The sequence below is a fragment of the Rhinopithecus bieti genome, unplaced genomic scaffold (assembly GCF_001698545.2).
Source record: "Rhinopithecus bieti isolate Rb0 unplaced genomic scaffold, ASM169854v2 scaffold_3057, whole genome shotgun sequence".
NCBI lineage: Eukaryota > Metazoa > Chordata > Mammalia > Primates > Cercopithecidae > Rhinopithecus > Rhinopithecus bieti.
Window position 1 is genome coordinate 565,450 of NW_016803927.1, and position 23,559 is coordinate 589,008.

At 36.7% G+C, this 23,559-nt stretch overlaps 1 protein-coding gene across 1 annotated transcript in view; it reads right to left on the minus strand.

Annotated features, from left to right (window-relative positions):
* Positions 1-23,559, minus strand: part of IFT88 (intraflagellar transport 88) — a 130,135-nt gene that overhangs the window by 95,061 nt on the left and 11,515 nt on the right. The window contains 10 exon segments of the mRNA XM_017859227.1: positions 1,109-1,337; positions 3,788-3,902; positions 4,616-4,718; positions 5,949-6,053; positions 6,823-6,913; positions 11,297-11,366; positions 12,013-12,076; positions 12,667-12,720; positions 13,816-13,872; positions 21,053-21,115. Coding sequence (XP_017714716.1) covers positions 1,109-1,337; positions 3,788-3,902; positions 4,616-4,718; positions 5,949-6,053; positions 6,823-6,913; positions 11,297-11,366; positions 12,013-12,076; positions 12,667-12,720; positions 13,816-13,872; positions 21,053-21,115 — 951 coding nt within the window.

Below are 23,559 nucleotides of genomic sequence, written 5' to 3' on the forward strand. Positions count from 1 at the left end.
AAAAAAAAAAAAAAAAAAAAATAGTTAGTCCTATTACATATATAGAAGAACTGAGGCACAGGGAGAGTAAGAGTAGTAGAGCCAAGGCATCTGGCTTCAGAGCCTATACTCTTTAGCCACTTGCCACACTACCCTTATCATCTTTTTTTTTTTTGAGATGGAGTTTTGCTCTTGTCACCCAGGCTGGAGTATAGTGGCACAATCTCGGCTCACTGCAACCTCCACCTCACAAGTTCAAGCAATTCTTCTGCCTCAGCCTCCCAAGTAGCTGAGATTACAGGCTCCCGCCACCGCATCCAGCTAATTTTTATATTTTCACTAGAGACAGGGTTTCACCATGTTGGTCAGGCTGGTCTCGAACTACTGATCTCACAATCTGTCCACCTCAGCCTCCTAAAGTGCTGGGATTACAGGCGTGAGCCACCACGACCAGCTTTCACTCTTGATATATTTAGTACATGGTTGAGGTTCCCTCTACTCCAGAATGGCTCTTAATAGGTGAAATAAGGATTTGGAGGTTTCTTGGTCAAGATATTACCCTTGGCCGGCCTCACACCTGTAATCCCAGCACTTTGGGAAGTGGAGGCAGGTGGATCACATGAAGCCAGGAGTTCTAGACCAGCCTGGGCAACATGGCAAAACCCCTTCTCTACTAAAAATAAAAAACTTAGCCAGGCATGGTGGCACATACCTGTAATCCCAGCTACTCAGGAGGCTGAGGCATGAGAATTGCCGGAGCCTGGGAGGCAGAGATTGCAGTGAACTGAGATGGCCCCACTGCACTCCAGCCTGGAAGGCAGGCTCTCTGTCTCGGAAAAAAAAAAAAAAAAAAAAAAGATATGCTTAATGCATGACATGGAATCTTCTTTTTTAATGATTTTTTTAACTAAAATTGTGCAGTCTGTTTTAACCATAATCTCTACCCCATTTCAATAGAGTCTCATTCTCAACCCAATTTAAATAACACATGAAACACATCAATAATAAAACGCATTGGTACAGGCCTGGGAGAAACCCAAGAAGTCATCTATTCCAGCTTTCTCATTCTGAAAACAGAAAAGCACAGATAACTGGAAAGTGGCTACAGAAATGTCTTTTTCCTACTCACGCTTGGTGAAATATATTTATCTTCATCAATTTCTAATGGAACAGCAATCAACTTTTGGAATGCTTTCTTCATTTTTTCTCGGTCTCCAACAGCAAAATAACAGATAGTGAGGTTGTAGCCTGCCTTCAGATTTGGTGCCATGCTCATTATGTGCTCATATGAATTAATAGCATCCGAATACTGACCAGCCTGAATAAATGTAACTCCAATGTTCTGCATTATTTTAATCCTAAAAGAAAAGACATGGATTACCTTTAATATTTTAACTCTTTAGTATGGCATTCAAGTCATTCCACAAAGAGCTTTCTTTTTTCCTCTCCCACTTTACTTCTTTTTTGTTTTGTTAAAGCATTACTGATAAAAGCTTTATATACATACCATAAAGTTCACTCATTTTAAGTATATGATTCAATAATTATTGCTGTATTTATATAGTTGTGGAACTATAACCACATCTCTATTTCAATTTGTTTCTATTACCCTAAAAATAAAACCTGTGCCCATTAACAGTCATTCCCCATTCTTATCCCCAGCCCTAGGTAACCATTCGTATTTTTTTTTTTTTTAAGACAGGGTCTCCCTGTGTCACTCAGGTTGGAATGCAGTGGCATGATCTCTGCTCACTGAAACCTCCAAATCCTGGGTTCAAGCAATTCTCCTGCCTCAGCCTCCTGAGTAGCTGGGATTACAGGCACATGCCACCACGCACAGCTAATTTTTGTATTTTTAGTAGAGAGGGGTTTCATCATATTGGTCAGGCCGGTCTGGAACTCCCCACCTCAGGTGATTCGCTCACCTCGGCTTCCCAAAGTGCTGGGATTATAGGCATGAGGCACCGTGCCCGGCCCATTAGTCTATTTTCTGTCTCTCTGTCTCTTCTAGACATTGTATATAAATGGAGTCATACAATTTGTGATATTTTGTCTTGCTTCTTTCACTTGGCATAATTTTTTGAGATTCTTCCATTTTGTAGCATGTATCAGTACTTCACTCCTTTTTTTGTCAAACAGCATTTCATAGTATGAATACACAGCGTATTTTATTTATACATTACCTACTCGGTAGACATTTGTCTTGTTTCTACTTTTTGGCTGTTATGAATAATTTTGTTACGAACGTTTGTGTAAAAGCCTTTGTGACAATCTATATTTTCATTTCTCTTGGGTATGTACCTACAAGCAGAATTGCTGGTCACATGGTAAATTTGTGTTTAACTTTTTTAGCTGAATGCCTATTTTCCGAAGTAGCTGTACCATTTGACATCTCCAGTGAATTAGGTTTCTAATTTCTCTAAATATTCACCAAAACTTGTTATTGTTTCTTTGATTGGAGCCATTCTAACGGATGTGATCCCACCTTATTTCTAAACACTCTTCAATATAATCCCTCTATTTCAACTCAATTAGTTTATTCATAATTCTCTGATCAGATCATAAAGACTATTACTTCCTGGCCTTTTCCTCAGATGTTATCCCTTTCTCTCCTCCTAAATAGCCAATATCAAGTATGCCGCCGTCATAAAGCCTTTCTTGACCATTCTTGCTCTCAATAATTTCTTCCACTGAATTATTATAACACCCATTGTCTTGATTGTTGATTATGAAGCACTTAATATATGTTACTCAATACTATTTTTTTTCTAAAATGCTCGAATCCCTGGTCTCACCTGGCTTAAAAGTACTTAAAGGGGCCGGGCGCGGTGGCTCAAGCCTGTAATCCCAGCACTTTGGGAGGCCGAGACGGGCGGATCACGAGGTCAGGAGATCGAGACCATCCTGGCTAATACGGTGAAACCCTGTCTCTACTTAAAAAAATACAAAAAACTAGCCGGGCGAGGAGGCGGGCGCCTGTAGTCCCAGCTACTCGGGAGGCTGAGGCAGGAGAATGGTGTAAACCCGGGAGGCGGAGCTTGCAGTGAGCTGAGATCCGGCCACTGCACTCCAGCCTGGGTGGCAGAGCAAGACTCCGTCTCAAAAAAAAAAAAAGAAAAGTACTTAAAGGGCATGGTGTTCTGTAAATCAGATAATAATGATAATGAGATATTATGTAAAATTCAAAAACAAATGATCGTAAAACGTGGTATTGCAAATAAATTAACTTTCACAGAGAAACTGTACCACGCCTAGGGGAAATTATGATCAGTAAATATCCTGGAAACTTCCTGTGTCCCCACAGTTATCTCTAGACCATAAGAGAACTTGCTGTTTCTCCTCCTGAATATCATAAGAATAGAAAATATCCCAGCTTCCCCCTCTTCTAAGACTGAGAAGTAATCCTTTTCTCTCACTATTTCATTCAGAAGCTACAGCAAGAATGTAAGGGGGGCTTAATTTCTAGCCTTGTATTGGTATGTTTGATACGTTCTGGAGGACTGCTCTTATGATTTTGTGTCCGCAGTAAGTTATATAAGGGTAGTAATGGCCTTCAGGGTTAACCCCTTTATTGGTCACTTAGCTTAGTTTTATTTCATATGATCACATGCAATGCTTTAACCTTTAACTTGTCATCACAAAAATGTGTACCAAGTAGTAAGAAGGGAATAGATCAAAATACTACACATATAAATCTCACGTACAAACACTACAAAATGTTCAACCCACTGAAAACAGGTCAGAAGAGTTATCTTGTTTTAGAAAAACACTTATATTTTACAATTATTATCTACTGTTATACACTTACCTCATTTGCTTATTGACACTTGGAACTTGGTCTAATGCCATTCGGTAGAATTTAATGGCTTTGGAATAATTTCTTTGCTTTAAATAGATATTTCCCATATTCATTTTCAATATTCCTAATTTAAAAAAATTTAATGAATGCATAATATTCTCATTTTCCACTCTTTCTGATATTTTAGATGACTTTTAATTCATATTCTCTGAAGCATTTCTCAGTTATGAAGTCTCAGACATTATCTAAAAGTCTAACTTTAAAACAGTTATACCTTTCAAACTTATATCCTATGAAGAAATGAAACTTAAGACAGATAGATTCCTGAAACTATGGCTAGAAAACAACTGATTTACATTATTGTGCTTTACATTATTGTGTATTCTTCTAAGAAAATATGGAACTTAAAGACATTTAAAAGTTAGACTCAAGAATGCCACATACATTTTAATAATATTAAAGGAAATGACATTCTGATAAACATTAATACTGGTATCAAAAAATTACACAATATAAATGCTAAATATAAACTATAATCTCTTGGGGATAAATTTATATAAGGAAAAGCACATTCTATGAGGATGCCATGGCTCATTCTACTTGTGATAACAGGGTACATTTGTTTGTTTAATATTAGGCAGTATACCTCATACTAACTATATTTCTTCATCTGTAAGGATTTTTATACAAATAGCATGTTTAAGCAGGATACCCCTATCATAAATACTGATTTGTTGAGAGCATAGATCATTTCATTTTAAGGAAGCATATGAGGAGACATAAATTAATGCTATGAAATAATTACATCTACTGGAAAAACTGATTATGTACACCTACCTGCATTGCTAAACATCTTATTTTTCACTATAACTTGATATGTGTTAAGTGCTTCGGCATACATTTCATTAACTGAATACTGACTGGCCAAATTGAAAAGAACCTAAGGAAGAAAATATTATAGAAAAGACACATAAGGACCACTTTAGGCCCCTTTCACCTATAATCTTTCTAGAGATTAAAATTGTATAACAAAGTTAGCTACTTATATCAAAATACTCAGCCAATTATGAAATTAAGTAAACAAAAGAATTATCTTGCATTACAAATGAACACTAAGAAAGGAAGAGCTGTCCTCTAAATTTCACCTTAACTTTCTATGTATTCTATTTAATTTAGTAGTATTTGCCATCTATTAATCTCTGGAAGACCTATAAAAAATAAATATGTATCATTAATGCTGCTGGTGATCAAAGAAATAAGCAAGATCGTGAACTAAATTAAATTCTCTTTGTAAATATAAACATGTGGAAATACCTTAAACCTTAAAGTCTATCAGAAGAATTTGTATAGTAAGCTCTATATACTAAATTACAATTTAAGTAATTAACTTACAGTAAATTATGTTCCTAAAGGTAAAAAATGATTATCATAAATTATCTCTGAAAGATTTCCTGGAATCTTAAGAATATCAGCTATAAACAATAAGCATCTAATATTTCAAAATTTCAAACGCCCTTTTTTCCTATGTGTTTAGTATACGAAAACTTTACCCACTGAAAATACGCCCTTTCAAACAGAAGTGCAAACATTAAGAAGATGTCTCTTCAGAATTAAATAAATGTTGCTAGAAATTAGAGGCATTAGATTTTTTTTCCCCACTACCCTCATAGAACATTATCTTATATGCCTAGTTTGAAGTTCTTGAAAATCACTGACCGAAAAGTCTACATTACAATCTCATCAAAATAACCACCTTGATAGAGCAAAAAAATTAGTGCTCTTCAAACAGAGCCACTGGATGGTAGGTTTACAGGTACTTACTAAGTTATCAAAATATATACATATTTTTTAATAAGCAGAGACAAGGTCTCACTCTGTTGCCCAGGCTGGTCGCAAACTTCTGAGCTCAAGTAATTCTCCCACCTTCACCTCCCAAAGTGTTAGGATTACAGGTGTGAGCCACTGCACCCAGCCCAAAATAACTAGTTAAATAAATAAAAGAGCTCTTTGCACAAAACAAAGAGTGTTTCATGAAGTAAAGATTATTATTAATCTAATTCTGAGCACCTGAAGACCAGTAAGATTTCAAAAATAAAAGAAAAAAGACTCTGGAACCCATTAACCGTAGTCAAAATTTTATTTAAAAATTGTGTTATATTTCAATACCTACTGAGTAAGTTAAATCCAAATTGATATTTTCTGGAGTTGTAACTTGTTCTCGCTGTCTCACCAGGACTCTCTCTTTTCTTCCCGCATCTTTTGCTTTTTCTAAGGCCTGAAATCAGATGTACACCTCGTAACTTCCTTTGAGTGTTCATCACTTTTATGCATTTGAGAAATATCTACATAAAGGCTGGATGAATTCATTTTCTATCCTCAGATTCCTCAGGACACCCCTCTGTGCTCTCACCAGAAACTTCCCTTGGAAAGGGCCTTTTTTTTTTTTTCCAGAATGACAAAAAAAAAGCACCAGTTCTATGAGTAATAAAAGTAGCTTTTAAAGTGAACATTTCTTTCTAATGGTATTCATTAATCCAATAACTAAAGGAAATTATATGATATGACAATCAAAGTAATATGAACAAAGCAAATTAAAAGAAAAGATTGATATTTAAAAGCAATGTTGGATTCCCAAAAGCAAACTATAATTTTTTAGTTTACTTAGGAAAAAATATTCAATAGTAGTGAGGCTTCAAGAAGAAAACAGCCCCTGGTACTGTGGGTGGCTTCTGGGCTACACCTTTCAGCAGCACATTGCTGTCTAATCCAATAGTCCACCTGGCTGCCGAGTTAAGTGTACCAACACATTAGAATTTTTTTCCCTACTGAAAAGATCAATGTCAAAAATAACAAAATCAGCCAATTATTTTGACATTCAAATTCATGAAACTGAGTTACAATTCCTGGTTCTCAAAATAATTGCTTCTTATCCTAAGACCAGTCAATGGCAAACAAAAATATTTGTCTGTACATATGGTGTATGTATAAAAGCAGACATACATCTATAAATGCTTCATAATCTTGAATCTTGTTTATGAACTTACCAATTTTAAGTCTCCACAACTACTGGCAGTACAGCTTTCTTCTACCAACTCATTTACTTCCTTCTCTAATTGCTTTATTTTTTCTTCTGGGCTATTAAAGACAAAAGCAGGTATAATTTAAATCATTCAACCTCTAACAATCTATACTAAAATTTATTTTATTTTATTTTACAGACAAGGTCTCACTTGGTTGCCCAGGCTGGAGTGCAGTGGCACAATCATAGCACACTGCAGCCTGAAGTCTTGACTCCTGGGCTCAGGTGATCTCCTCCCACCTCAGCCTCTCAAGTAGCTAGGACTACAGGTGCATGCCAGCATACATGAATAATTTTGTTTTTGTTTTTTGTAGAGACAGAGTCTCCTCATCTTGTCCAAAGAGGCTGGTCTTAAACTCCAGGCCTCAAGCAATCCTCCCTCCTCAGCCTCCCAAAGTGCTGGGATTACAGGTTTGAGCCACGACACCAGCCTAATTTACTTTCAACATTGAATGATGTGCATTTAAACTTTTTTTTTTTTTTTTTTTTAGGGGGGGGTTTNGCCTCATGCTCCTGGGCTCAAGTGATCCTCCCACCCACCCCAGCCTCCCTAGGAGCTAGGACTACAGGCACAAGCCACTATGCCTAGCAAATTATTTTTTTTTGAGACGGAGTCTCGCTCTGTCGCCCGGGCTGGAGTGCAGTGGCCAGATCTCAGCTCACTGCAAGCTCCGCCTCCCGGGTTTACGCCATTCTCCTGCCTCAGCCTCCCGAGTAGCTGGGACTACAGGCGCCCGCCACCTCGCCCGGCTAGTTTTTGTATTTTTAGTAGAGACAGGGTTTCACCGTGTTAGCCAGGATGGTCTCGATCTCCTGACCTCGTGATCCGCCCGTCTCGGCCTCCCAAAGTGCTGGGATTACAGGCTTGAGCCACCGCGCCCGGCCGTGCATTTAAACTTTAAGAATAGGTTATACATAAGACAAATGTATACATGGTATTAAAGAGCAAATGTTGTACTGTTTTTAACAACTACACCATGTAATTATTCATAACAGTAAAATAATAACAACAGTCAAGATAGGTAACATGGCTGGGCGTGGCAGCTCCTGCCTGTAATCCCAGCACTTTGGGAGGCTGAGGCGGGTGGATCACTTGAGGTCAGGAGTTTGACACCAGCCTGGCCAACATGGTGAAACCCTTTCTCTACTAAAAAACACAAAAATTAGCCGGGTGTTGTGGCAGGCACCTATAATCCCAGCTACTTGGGAGGCTAAGGCAGGAGAATATTGCTTGAACCTGGGAGGCAGAGGTTGCAGTGAGCGATATTGCGCCACTGCACTCCATACTCCAGCCAGGGTGACAGAGCAAGACTCTGTCTCAAAAACATAAATAAATAAATAAATAAAAATAAAAAGACAGGTTCTTGCTATGTTGCCAAGGCTGGAATACAGTGGCTATTCACAGGCACAATCATAATGTGCTACGGCTTGAACTCTTGGGCTTAAGCGATCTTTCTGCCTCAGCCTCCTGAGTAGTTGACACTGTAGGCGTGCACCACCATGCCTGGCCATAGAGAAAGTTTCTAATGAGGTGAAGAAGCGTAAAAATCCTGGCTCTATTAATAGCAAATCAAGTATTCCCAAATCGGTTACCTTTCAAAATAACATTAATGTTGTTTTGCTACCACTTTCTTTCGGCAAAATACGACAATACTCTGAATACACATCAACGCCTAAATAAAATTTTACTACGGCTATATCAGAAGAGACAGTAGTTCTCTTAATTCTCTACAAATGGACTTTATAAACGTATACAGGAATAAACTGAACAGCATAACTTTCTCTATAAAATTATATTCTTTGGGTAAACCTGGGACTAAGACTACCAAGTTTATTAGTTTAGAAAGATCTGTTCCAACTGAGCAATACGCATAATAGATGGTAGTCTTATGAAGGTTACAGGAAATATAGAATTCTATTTTCTAGTTGTCTGAAACACTTTAATGTATGTCTTAAATATTGCTTAAATTCAAAATATCAACATAAAATTTTAAAGTTAAAAATCTGTAAGAGAACTTTATGAAGACACTGAAAGTAACTTACCCAGTCCCTATCAAATGCAAAAAAATGCAATCTATATATTCAGGCACTGTTGGCTACCTACCCACACAGAGCCCGCCAGCCGCCCCTCTTCTTTGCATGCAGAATCTAAGGAAGTCAAGAGAATCGCATTCTCTTTGTCAAGTGTTTGGTTCAGCCACGAGCATTTGATGTATTCCATACTGAGAAATGAAGGCATATCTGTTTCAGGTAGAGGGCTGCTAGAAAGATCTTCTTGGCTTTTTAAGAGACCTAAGACTAGGAACGTTCTGCCTCTAGACTCCATTAGTTACACAGAGATTTCGAACTCTCAACACTCTCCTGGCAGCACAATGATCAGCAGGCGCTTGGGGAAAGCCAAGGGAACAATGAGAAGCTGAGCCAGGGGTGACGTTACTGAGCAGGTAAATTAATCACCCCAGAACTTCCTACTATGTAAGATCATAAATTTTCTTGTTAATTATGTATACGACTTCTTAAAAAATCTTTCTTTGAGACAGGGTCTTGCTCTGTTGCCCAGGCTGGGATGCAGTGGTATGATCACAGCTTACTGCAGTCACCACCTCCTGGGCTCAAGCCATCCTCCCACCTCAGCCTTCTGAGTAGCTGGAACTACAGGTGTATGCTACCATACCTAGCTAATTTTTTAATTTTTTGTACAGATGGGGTCTTGCTATGTTGCCCAGGCTAGTCTTGAACTCCTGGGCTCAAGTGATCCTCTCACCTTGGCCTCCCAAAAGACTGAGATTATAGGCATGAGCCACCACGCTCAGGCTGTGTCCTTTTCTTTTTCTTTTTCTTTTTTTTAATTGAGATGGAGTCCTGCTGTGTCGCCCAGGCTGGAGTGCAGGGGTGCGATCTCGGCTCACTGCAAGCTCCGCCTCCCAGGTTCACGCCATTCTCCTGCCTCAGCCTCCTGAGTAGCTGGGACTACAAGCGCCCGCCACTGCACCGGGCTAATTTTTTGTATTTTTATTAGAGATGGGGTTTCACCATGTTAGCCAGGATATTCTCAATCTCCCGACCTCGTGATCCGCCCGCCTCGGCCTCCCACAGTGCTAGGATTACAAGTGTAAGCCACCACACCTGGCCTCTTTTAAAAAAAAAAAAAAAAAAAAAACATGTTTTCTGTTATCAGCAGCTGAAAGGACCATAAATGACATAATATTGAAATAAAAAATGCTTTTATTAGCAAATATGCTGTCATTAATTAAGATAAAGTGATTTTCTATAGAGGTTCCTTGTTAGTCAAAAATGGAAATTATGTAATTTACACAAAAGCCTAAATATTGGGTTTAAGAATTACAATTTAAATTAAAAAAAAAAGAAACAACAAAAAAAAAGAATTACAACTTAAAAAGATATATTCTATAGAAGCAAAACAGTATAGTGATTAATTCCAGTTCTAGTTCCAGAGCTGTGCTGGAACTAGAAAAACTGGGTTTGAATCTCAGCCTTGTCATTTATTAGCTTTAGAAAGTTAAGACAGTTGGGCTTCAGTTCCCCTCTTTATGAACTAGTGAGAGTAATAGCTCTGTTTTCATAGGGAAGGTACTTGGAAAGGTGCCTGGCACACAGCAAAGACTCAGTTAATGTTAGCTTTTATTACTATTTGTAAAATGTATACATTAAGGTTCTTAGAGACCAGCAGATGTACATAATTAAATGTATACCATACCTTTTTGGCTACTGTCTAGCTGCTAGCACAAAATTAAGTTTGTTCTATAAAAAATTAAATTTTTCAATAATATGACAAAGTAATTTCATATGTGTTCTCTTAATTTTTTCCCTTGAAATGTCCTCTCAAAATAATCATATCTTATAACATTTACAACCCCATTTGGCTGTCAAGAGACTCAATACTGGCCCTGATAAAAAATTAGACCATATCTTCAAGTCAAATAATATCACAATAAAATTGCACAGAATCATATGGCTATTCTTAATTTTGTTAGTTCTGGCAACTAGGGATGGTTTTTTGTTTACTACTCTGCTGACACAAACTTTCTAAAGATTAAGAATTACGTATTTGGGCTGGTGCGGGGGTTTGCGCCTGTAAGGCCAACACTTTGGGAGGCTGAGGTTGGCAGATCATTTGAGATTGGGAGTTTGAGACCAGCCTGGTCAACATGGCAAAACCTCATCTCTACCAAAAATACAAAAATTATCTGGACATAGTCGTGGGCACCTGTAATCCCAGCTACTCAGGAAGCTGAGGCAGGAGAATCACTTGAACCTGGGAGGTGAAGGTTGTAGTGAGCCAAGATCGCATCACTGCAACTCCAGCCTGGGCAACAGAGTGAGACATCATCTCAAAAAAAAAAAAATTATGTATTTGGAAAATAAAAATTAAAAATATGCAGCAACCATAACAAACAACAACATAAGGACTTACATACCTATCTTTTTTCTTGGCTTCCAAAGGGGGAGCAGGGCCCCTTGACTGACCAAGGGGGTCAAATGCAGAGCCTGAGACACAATTGAGGAGTTAATATTCTATTTGTAACCCAGCAAAATCGAAAAAAATATGAAAATATAAAACTCTACATAAGCTATTTCATTTACCTCTTTATTAAATGGTTTCAATTACCTATTTATTAAACAGAGATAACATTGTATCTATATAAACATACTGGGAAATTGGTAAGATTTTTAACATACATAAACCTATGTAAATAACACATGTATTAAACTTAAAAACAAAAATAAGATATTCTCAGCATTTACTTTCTCTTCCACAGTGATCCATCCCTATTATCAACTCTAAATTATCAGTTACACGTCTTATAACCTGGTATTGCTTTTTAATTTTCCTTATTGGCATACTAAACATTAATTTTTGTTATAATTTTATTTTAAATTATCATTTAACTTTCTACATATTATGTCAATACATTTTGACAAATTACACCATGGTTTAATTACCACCCCAACAGATATGTGTAGAAGGTTTTCATTATCCCTTTCCTTTCTTAATGGTACCTAAAATATCAGTGCATCTTATAATCAATGGCATTGTTAGATTTTATTTAAAATGGCATTAATATTTATAACACAAAATGATAAAAGATTAAAAGATCCAAAAAAGATTATTAGTAGAGATAGTGTAACAAACCTCTCAAAGCTGTTTTGGTAAAACCAGCTGCTCTCACTGCTGTCATGGGTCGAGTAACTCCATCCTTTAAAGAGAATGGGAATCATTCATTCTTAAATAAGATCTATCTCCTATGTACAGTTCTGCACATTACACACACCTTAATATAGACCCATTTTTAAAATGCTAATTTTTAATCACTATACGTTTATTCCTTACTTCTACTTCCTCATGTATCAATCCTGTCCTTTCTCCCCTTTAGAATTTCAATTCTTTGATCTAACTGGCCTAGAATTCTAAAAAAAGTTAATCAGCTTGTTAGCCAGCTACTCTCTTACTTTTGGTTGGTCTCTTACATGCCTATGAGAGAAACCACAGAAATTGTTGTAAACGGTAACACAGGAAAAACGGGCCCCAGAATACATCATATAAGCAATGATCAGTTCTATGTCCACTCCCCAATAGGGATTCATTTGATACCTGAGTAAATAAATCTAAAGAGACCTTGCCTTCCAAGATTTACAACAGTCTAGACTTTAGCCCACAATTTAAAGAATCTGGGTCACTATGTAAGTAATATCTTAACATTTTAAAATAACAAAGTAAAAAAACTTTGGTAGTAAATTCCAAGTCACAAAAAAGGCACAAAATGAACAAACATGCAAATAGAGATACCTGAATAGCCCCTGTCATTGGTCTTCCTATTGATGATGCCAGAGATGTCTTGGACTAGTAAACAGAAAAGTTAAGTTAAAAAGATTCCTAAAAATATCTACCTTAAATTTTTAAACCAAGTTATAGAAGTTTTCTTCATTCTATCGGCAAATAAACAAACGTAATTTATTACTTTTACCTCCTGAGGGTATAGGGTAAAACTATAAAACAGGGAGCAGCAAACTACAACACATAGCCTTTGTAAATAAAGTTTTACTGGAACATAGCAATGCCCCATTCCTTTGCACACTGCCTATGGCTGCTTTTGCTATACAAATGCAGAGTTGGATAGCAGCAACAGAGACCATAAGATCTGCAAAGCCTAAAATATCTAGCCCTTCATGGAAAAAGTTTGCTCTTATTCTGAAACACCCCCAAAAATCAAATTTATGAGTAATATACACTCAGGCTAACTAATAAGAGCATGTTTCATATGACACACGGTTATATTACGTAGAAGGCTACTTTCTTCACTCATATAAAGGAACATTATGAAAGCAAGTGCCCTGGACCTCTAGGTTCTGAAGACATTTTTTTGACTAAGAAAAGCTATTCCACCTAATTTTTCCATTTTTCTCATTCCTCTGTTATTTCATATAAGCTAAAACATCCAAATTACAGGTAATTTGGGCAAGATTAAAAAGTTTATTACTTTTATAGAGTTTGATATATCTTTCCTCCAAAGGCTTCTAATATAAGACCCAAATATACACTTCTGAAACACTTCTCTTAAATTTTATATTTGTTAATTAATAAATGTTTCCCAATTATACACACTATTACATTTATATAAAATTTAACTTTACATAAAATATATGAATGGAATACATAAGACTTGGTTGTATCATGTAGAAAATGAAAGGAAGTCAACGAACACAGGGTTTACAAATGGAAAAAGGTAATAAAATATTTTCCAATACTTACAAATCAAAATGACTAGAATATTCAAATTTATTAATCAAACTAGACTTGTATAATGTTCGTAAGTATCCAAAATGGAAAATATATCTGGGTTATGACCTAAAATATAATAAAATTATCCAGAACTGCCTAAAGTGAACTATTGTATGAGAAAAAGCAACTTAATATTTTCAGCTTACAAAAACCTACCCCATATCCAGTAGCTATAGGTCTAGTAACTGCCGTGCTTGATATTTTAGCAGTTATCTTGGGGAGGAAAAAGAACATAGTTAACAGGATTCAGACTGAGCTATATAATAGAAAACTGGAAAAGAAATAGAAAATATAGACTCAACAATAAAGAAATATTTCTATAATACTTAGAATGATTTCTTTTAAATTATCTTAAATATTAGGGAGCTCAGGTATTTTAAGTACGTGAGAAGGAGACTCATTCTGGAATTAATTTTAAAAGAGAAAGGGGACTTTTGAATGATCTGAGGTGCCAATAAGAAAGACTTGTTTTCATGCTTGCAACCATCATGAATTAAACACTTTACTGCGTAATTACTACTGCTAGCCACTAGGCCAAACAGTAGACACAAGATCTGGGGTCTGAGAACTTGAGTTTGAATCTCAGCTATCCCTATAACAGCTACCTTTATTTAATCTCTTTGAACCTACAGTTTTCTCATCTTTCAAAAAAGAAAACAAAGCATACGGATCACAAAATTGTAGTTAGAATCAAACAGGAGCACATCAGTGAAAGTATACTAAAAATGTTAGTTGTTAGGCAGAACTGTTAGAAATATTTATTAAATATCACTCACGGAGGAATTCTACTTTCGGCTATGATGGACTGTTTTTTAAAACCTTCTAACTAAGAACTATTAAAAAATATACATAGGGTCAAAATATTTTTTTTTTTAAGTGTGAGTATATTAGAGAACCATCAAGACAGTGAAGAATTACAAGGTCTGAAAATAAAGAAGAGACGGGAAGGCTAGAGAGGTGAGTCCACATTTAGGCCTGCTTTCCTTCTAGAGGCATCTGTTAATTCCAGTGGCAAATCTGAGACACTGGGCAAAGCTTTTGAGACTCACAGCCTGAGGGGATAAACACTGGAGATGAGGGCCTGCCAAGAACACAGCCTTGGTAATCCTCTGGGCTTTAGACTGTGATCTCAAAAGGCTACACCCTAAGATTAAAAGGTAAATAATAGTATACTAACCCTCATAAGGGCTGACATCCAATTCAGAATCATCTCAAACCCGACTGGATTAAGGTGATCCCGGATTCCTACTGCTGCTAGTACCATAAGTAAAAGCAAATTCTCTCCAGTGAAAGATAAGATCCTCTAACACACTATTCTATCCAATAAACTTTCTGTAGTGATGGAAAAGTTCTGTATCTGCCCTTTCTGACAAGACACCCATTGGCCACACAAGGCTGATGAACATATGAAATGTAAGCAGTTTTTAGTTTTAAATAATTTATTTTAGTTTTAAATAATTTAAATGTAAATAGTTTCATGTGGCTATTGTCTCTCATACTGAGTAGTGCAGACACAGAGCCATAAAGTGTCTCAAAAATTTTTCATTTATAATGTCTCACAATTAAAACCAACCAGACATATAAGAGGCAAGACTACCTAACCAAAAGCCAAGATAAACAAAAGAATAGAAAGAAACTCAGAAGTGGATACATATAATGGAAGTATCAGACATAGACTTTAATATAACGATGCTTAACATGATCAATGAATTAAAATATTAGCAATATCAGCAACTGAAAATGAACTAAAAACTATAAAAAAGGAATATGTGGAAATTCTAGAACTGAAAAATTTAAAATAATGTAAAATCCTGGCACTGTCCAGGCAGTAGTGAAACTATTAATTTACACTAGACTTTAAAAAGTTAAAGATGAGTATCATAATATTTAGGGAAGCACTAAAAGGATACTCAGAGAATGTAAACTACTAAGATAACAGAAAAAGGAAATGGCATAATAAAAAACAAGCAAAAAAGAAAGCAAATAAGGAGAGAAAATGAAATATACAAGAGCCAGGAAAAAACAAAAGCAAATAGTAACATAGCAAATGTTAAAGTAAATCAGTAACTTCATTAAATATAAGTGGAATAAATACTTAACTAAAATAAGATCGTCAGACTATTAAAAAAAACAAAAACCAATCACATGCTGCTAATAAGAATTACATTTTAAATAAATTGATATGGAAAAGTTGGAAGTAAAAAGACAGGAAAGACATACAATAAAAATGCTAGACAAAGAGCTTGTATAGCTATAACAACATATTAGTATCTTACAAACAGACAAAAGGCATTACTAGAGATAGAGGCATACTTCATAACAATAAAAGGCTCAGTTACTATGAAAATATAGCAATTCTAAATATCTTTGTTCCACATATATAAAGCAAAAGCCTAAAAAAAATACAAACTCACAACCACAGTGCAAGAATTGATCACACTTTCTCATTAAAAATAGAACCAGTAGGCCAGGCACAGTGGCTCGCACCCGTAATCCCAGCACTTTGGGAGACTGAGGTGGGTGGATCACCTGAGGTCAGGAATTCGAGACCAGCCTGACTAACATGAACATGGTGAAACCCCGTCTTTACTAAAAATATAAAAATTAGCCAGGTATGGTGGCTCACGCCTGTAGTCTCAGCTACTCAGGAGGCTGAGGCATGAGAATTGCTTGAACCCAGGAGGTGGAGGTTGCAGTGAGCCAAGATCACACCACTGTACTCCAGCCTGGGAAAGAGAGTAAGACTTGGTGAAAGAAAAGAAAAGAAAGGAAAAAAAGATAAGAAAAGAAGGAAAGGAAAGGAAAAAGAAAAAAAGAAAAGACTACAGTAGGCAAACAAAAAATCAATAAAAATACTGAACATCTTAACAAAACCATTAACACACTTCACCTAATTGACATATTACACTGGACCCATTGTAGAACATATATTCTTTAAGAATGCATTTGGGACATTAGCAAATTTCAAAACATTGAAAGCATGCAGATTATGTTCCCTATCTAAGAATAAAACTAGAAATCAGTAACACAGAGATAACTAGAAAAATTTAATATGTTTGGAAATTAAGAAATACACTTCTAAAAAACCTACAGGTCAAAGAAGAAATACCCATGGAAATTAGAAAATGTTTTGAACTGAATCATAATGATAATGTCATTAGAGGCAAAATATGGGAAAAAACATACATATATGTTAATTCTGTAGGAAAACAAATGCCTGAATTACAGGTGATAAGATATAAAGTTGTTAGGTGAACTTTAGACATCGAAAGGTATTTTAATTGTATACGTTTCAAGGCTTAAACTCATGCTTGATAAGATTGGCTCCAGGTCTTAGAAAAAACTGAAAAGGAAGCATATGGGTCTCCGCAACTTCTTCCATGAGAACAAACTGAGGGGAAGACCATTATTCTTTTAACTACTACCTAACGACTAAATCTCGTTTTTGAGTTTTGTTGTCAGCATTGGGCAGCTCCTACACTCGCTTCCCTCATTCACCTTGTACCCTTACCTGCAATGCCCTTTTCTCCTGTATCTCAAGGTCAATCTCAGTTCTACATATCCTGTAATAATCAACTCTTAATTTATCTTCTAAGCAACCTCTTCTGATTTTCCCAACTAATGGTAAATGACCTCTCTTTGAAATTTCATAGCAATTTTTACTCTTTTATTATAACTTATTACTTCATGCCTTGTAATATCTAAGTGTGTCCATTTAATTTTCCTTCTGAGGATTGTAAGCTCCTTAGGAGCAACCTAGAATTTTGTCCTCTTTAGTGAACCTGTAAGATTTTTCATATGAAAAGTATAAAACTTTTTCCCATTTAATATAGTAAGTAGGATGTGATGAAAATATCATTCGGCTGGGCGCAGTGGCTCAAGCCTGTAATCCCAGCACTTTGGGAGGCCGAGACGGGCGGATCACGAGGTCAGGAGATCGAGATCATCCTGGCTAACACAGTGAAACCCCGTCTCTACTAAAAAAATACAAAAAACTAGCCGGGCGAGGTGGCGGGCGCCTGTAGTCCCAGCTACTCCAGAGGCTGAGGCAGGAGAATGGCGTAAACCCGGGAGGCGGAGCTTGCAATGAGCTGAGCTCTGGCCACTGCACTCCAGCCTGGGTGACAGAGCAAGACTCCGTCTCAAAAAAAAAAAAAAAAAAAAAAAAGAAAGTATCATTCAACAGAAGATCAAATGACCCACACTCTATCCCAGTTACAGACAGCTGTGAGACCTTGGCTTTTCTAGGCTTCAGTTTCCTCGTCTATAAAATAAGAATCTCCAAAGTCATTTCTAAAGATCTTTGGAAGGGCCACCTGGCAAAATTATCACCTGCTATGTGATCCCTGAAATCACTTAATTGAAGACAAAGTTCACTAATTTACTAAGTTAGTCAATAAAGATGTATGGAACACTTAAGCAGACAAGGAAAAGAACGATGAATAAGATAATCTGCCTCTTTGAAAAGCTTACAGTCTAATCACTAGCCTAGTGGAAGGACTCAGAGCCTATGGTTTTTCTTCCCATAATGAAGGTAACTTCAAAATTAAAATATGGGTTGTAAAAAAATTAAATAAAAAAAATATGGGTTTTAGAATGTGTAGTGAAGAATTAACTTTACTCAAAGAGAGGTGTGGCCTTTTTTGTTGGCTCCTAAGAGATGATTTCTACACCCCTGAAATGCTCTGCCTGACAGGAGTGTCTTTGTTTGCCCTGGCTTTGGCCACTGGTCAGTCTATCAATGTGATTCACAATGGGAGCTTTGGGACACATCAGCTTCTGGAGTTATTAACCCGAACCTCCGGGGCTAGAGACTAAAGGTTGGCCTGGTGGGCGGTATGTGATCAAGCCTTAGTAAAAACTCTGAACGCCAAAGTCTAGGGTAGGATTCCCTGGTTGGCAATACTCTTCAAGTACTGTCACACTGTGGTTAGGAAAAGGCACTGCCATGTCTTGCTCCACAGGGAGAGGATAATCAGAAGCTCTCTGTTTGGACCACTCCTAGGCCCTGCTCTATGCATCTCTTCCCTTGGTGGATTTTAATTTGTATCCTTCCCATGATTAAACTGTAAGTATAGGAGATTTCAGTGAGTTCTTTGAGTCTTTCCAGAGAATTATCAAGCCTGAGGATGGTTCTGGGAACCATGAACTTCCAGTTGGTGTCAGAAGTGGGAGTGGTCTTATGGGGGACTGACTGTGTCCTCTACCTGTGCAGTGGTTTAGCCAAACTTATTGCAAGGAACCACACTAAATGCATTTACCCTATATGAGATGGGCAAGCTATTCACAATGATTTATTTTTGCTAAATAAGTACGTAGGACAGGGAGGAAAGGAGAACATGACAAAGTGAGGGAAGATAATAGCAGAAGGACACTTCATCTAAAGTAGAGGAGTTTGGGCTGGATATTTCTTTATTACTAGGGGCTGGCCTATGCATTGTAGAATGGTTAGCAGCATCTCTGGCTGCTACCCACTAGGTGCCAGTAGCACCCACTCAAGTTGTGACAACCTAAAATATCTCTCCAAGCATTGCCAAATGTCCCTGGTGGGGGGGGGCACAAGTGCCCCCAGCTGAAAGCCACTGCTATATAGTATTAGATGGATAGGGAGAAGCAGCATTCAATAAAGGAATATTAGACATAGAACATTAGGGATATAACTTTTTCTGCTTCACTATTCAGTGTCAACCTTGTTTATTTTCAACTACAAACAAAGCTTGGCAGATTTCATGCACTGTGAAAGGCAGATGTCTATGCTTTGTATGACATATACAAAAACCTTAATACTAATACTGAAAAAAACTACTCTAGCAATTCATGTACTGGTAGAAAATTAATTCATAGAGTATTAATTAATATTAATACTAATTAATTAATATTAATACAAGGAAGGGTAAATTAAGCCCCAATGTTTTGAGGGATCAATATTTATGCTACTTTAAAAATTAGAAAAGCAAATATTTTAAAACAATGAATGTTTTAGGTAAACAATATTCTGATGCCTAATAAAAATAATGTTTACATTTTCAATAACATAAGAAATCCTTTGATCTCAAATACTTTAAAATTCACTTACTAGATACACTGAAAACTACAAAACATTGATGAATTAAAGAAAACATAAACAAATGGAAAGGCATCCTGTGTTCATGGGTTCATAGACTGAAAGACTTAATATTGTTAAGATGTCCATACTACCCAGTTAATTCAATATAATCTTACCAAATCCTTATCATCCCAATGACTTTTTTTTTACAGAAATAGAGATTCATCCTAAAATTAATATGGAGTACCAAAGGACCCCAAGTAGCTAAAACAATTGTGAAAAAAAAGAACAAAGTTTGAAGGTTCCCATTTCCTGATTTTAAAACATATTACAAAGCTACAGTAATCAAAACAGTGTGGTTACTGGCATAAAGACAGACAAACAGACCAATAGAACAGCATAGAAAGCCCAGAAACAAACCTTTACATATATGGTCAAATGATCTTCAACAATGGTGCCAAGACTATTCAATAGGGAAGGGACAGTCTGCACAGCAAATAGTGTTGGGAGAACTAAATATCAATATGCAAAAGAATGAAGTTGGACCTTTATCTTATACCATATATAAAAATTAACACAAAATGGATTAAAGATCTAAATGTAAGACCTAAAACTACAAAAATGCTAGAAGAAAACATGGGGGAAAAGCTTCATGACATTATTCTTGGCAATGATCTCTTGAATATGACACCAAAAGCACAAGCAACAAAAGTAAAGATGGACAACTGGCACTATATCAAACTAAAAAACTTTGGTGTATCAAAGGACACATCAGTGTTAAAAGCCATCTACAAAATGTAAGAAAATATTTGCAAATCATATATCTGATAAGACATTAATATCCAGAATATATAGAGAACTCCTACAACTGAATAACAAAAATGGACAAGTGTTCATTGACAGATGAATGAATAAACAAAATGTGGTATAAACATACAATGGAATACTATTCAGACTTAAAAAGGAAGGAGCTTCTGTCACATGCTACAACATGGATGAACCTTGAGGACATTATACTAAGTGAATAAGCCAGTCACAAAAAGACAAATACTCTGAGATTCCACTTATGTAAGGTATCTAAATTAGTCAAATTCATAGAAATAGAAAGTAGAATGGCAGTTACAGGGGCTTTGGAAGTAGGAGAAAATGGGAAGTTTTTGTTTAATAGATACAGAGTTTCAGATATACAAGATGAAAACCTTCTGAAGATCTGTTTCACTACCATCTAAACTTAATTATGGTTATAATCTTTAACACTACAGGAATATACAGGTAAAAATGGTTAATTTGGTAAATTTCATGTTATGTGTTTTTTACTACAATTAAAAAAAATGTTTTTTCACTTACTGGAGGTCTTCTGCCATGACTAGTCCTCACAGCTTGCTGAAAAGCTGCATCATTCTCCAATTCCTAAAATGAAAAGGCAAATTTCACATTCAACACAGAGTAAGAATTGGGGGAAAAAATAACTTTAAACTCCTGTTTGGTACCCAAGAGCCTCTATAATTCATTTTATCCCAACTGTTGACATCTAAGTAGGGACGAACGGACTCTTACCTCAAATCTCCCCACTTCACACTACCCAGAATAGCAAACCTCCCTCCTCTCCTAGAATGAGGAGTACTGGTCATGTTAGTCAATTTTATGGACATTTTATTGGCTACAGTTTTTATGAGTGGTATCACAATGCCGGGTTGAAAGATCAAGTATACAAGGATGGGGCCTTTCTTCTGCTTCTTTTTTCCTGGTAGCTTAGAATTGAGATTTACATCTTTCTTTCTCTCTCCTTCTCTCTCTCTCCCCTACCCCGTGTCTTTCTCTTTTCTCCCGCCCTACCTGATAAAGCCTCAGGATAAAAAAGGCCATATTTTCTACAAGCAGGGGGCACTCTCTTTGGTGCCACTTCCATCTGCCCAAATGAAAAGGATTTTTCATCTCACTGGAGAGGTCAAGTCTGAGACGCAGACTGGAGCTAATCTAAGCAAATGGGGGGCGCTCAACAAGTCCAACCTGCACTACCATTTGGAATCAACGTCTCAGTAGAAATAAAATGTTATCTGGCTTTGCTGATTCCTGAACTGTACTTACATTCCCTTCAGGAAATTGGAGGAAAAGAATATTAATCAAGGGCAGGATATAAGGGTTCCTGTGTTTCCTAAGAAAATACCATTTTCACAGTCTCTCAAAAGCACCCAGTCTCACCAACAGCCAGTCTTCCAACCATCCTTTATTTCCTACTTCCTCTTCTCTAACACATACGCTGGCTTTAACCCTTCAGACACATTAAATGCAGTTCTCATCCTCTCATCCTTGCCTCTGATATACTTCAATCTACTTCCCACAAAATATACTTGTCCAGTATTTTAAAATAAACAATTCATAAAAAATAAAGTCACTATCAATTAACTTTTTTAAAAATTTGAAAATAATCAAAATAAAATGTTTATATTACCAGGATGCTACAAGCCTCCTTCTTTAATTTTACTTTAAATTATCTTTTTTTTTTTTTGAGACAGGGTCTCACTTCAACCGCCAGGCTGGAGTACAGTAGTGCAATCACAGCTCACTGCAGCCTCAACTTCCCAGGCTCAGGTGATTGTCCCACCTCAGTCTCCCTAGGAGCTGGGACCACAGGCACACACTACCACAACCTGCTAATTTTTGTATTTTTTAAGAGACAGGAGTTTGCCATGTTACCCAGGCTGGTCTCAAACTGAGCTCAAGTGATCCATCCCTGAGCCTCCTAATGGGATTACAGGCATAAGCCACTGTGCCCGGCCTAAATTACCTTTGTAACCTTCCATATCAACTACACAAAATTACATGATTCTCACCCATAGAAACTAAAGACTTTTGAATGAAGTATAAATCCAAAGGTAACCTTCAACATAATTTATTATACTTCTACTTTAGCAGATCTTTGGGTAACAAAATTTCCCTTAAGATTCCTAAATTATTAGTAAAATTTGGTTAATCAGCTCAGTAAATCCTAACTAAATGACAAACTAAAAAGGCCAGTCAACAAATTCTCCAATTACAAACACCAAACTTACACAACTTTTGGAAATTTTTGTCACTTTGTTAACAAATGGCATCTTCTATGAGTATCTTAAGCCACTGCTTCAAGTAATTCATTTATTTATTGAACTTGTTATTATTATAGTTAAGATCAAAGAAAACCAAGCATAAGTCAAAAATTATTTTTACTTCAGTCTTAATTTATTTTTGGGTCTGATATTCTGAGTATTCACTTCACATTAAATTATGCAGCCACAGTGCAACAACCTGAGGAGGTAGGAAGTGTCCCTGATGCTTTAAAAATGATAATCTTCGGGCCGGGGCGGTGGCTCACGCCTGTAATCCCAGCATTTTGGGAGGCTGAGGTGGGTGGATCACGAGGTCTGGACATCAAAACCATCCTGACTAACACGGTGAAACCCCGTCTCCACTAAAAATACAAAAAATTAGCTGGGCATGTTGGCAGGTGCCTGTAGTCACAGCTACTGGGGAGACTGAGGCAGAAGAATGGCGTGAACCCGGGAGGCGGAGCTTGCAGTGAGCAGAGGTTGCACCACTGCACTTCAGCCTGGGCAACAGAGACTCCATCTCAAAAAACAAAAAAAAATGTGTCTCTGCACGTGAGATGGGTCTCCTGGATACAGCAAATTCATGGGTCTTGACTCTATCCAATTTGCCAGTCTGTGTCTTTTAATTGGACCATTTAGGCCATTTACATTTAAGGTTAATATTGTTACGTGTGAACTTGATCCTGTCTTTATGATGTTAGCTGCTTATTTTGCTCGTTAGTTGATGCAGTTTCTTCCTAGCATTGATGGTTTTTACGTTTTGGCATG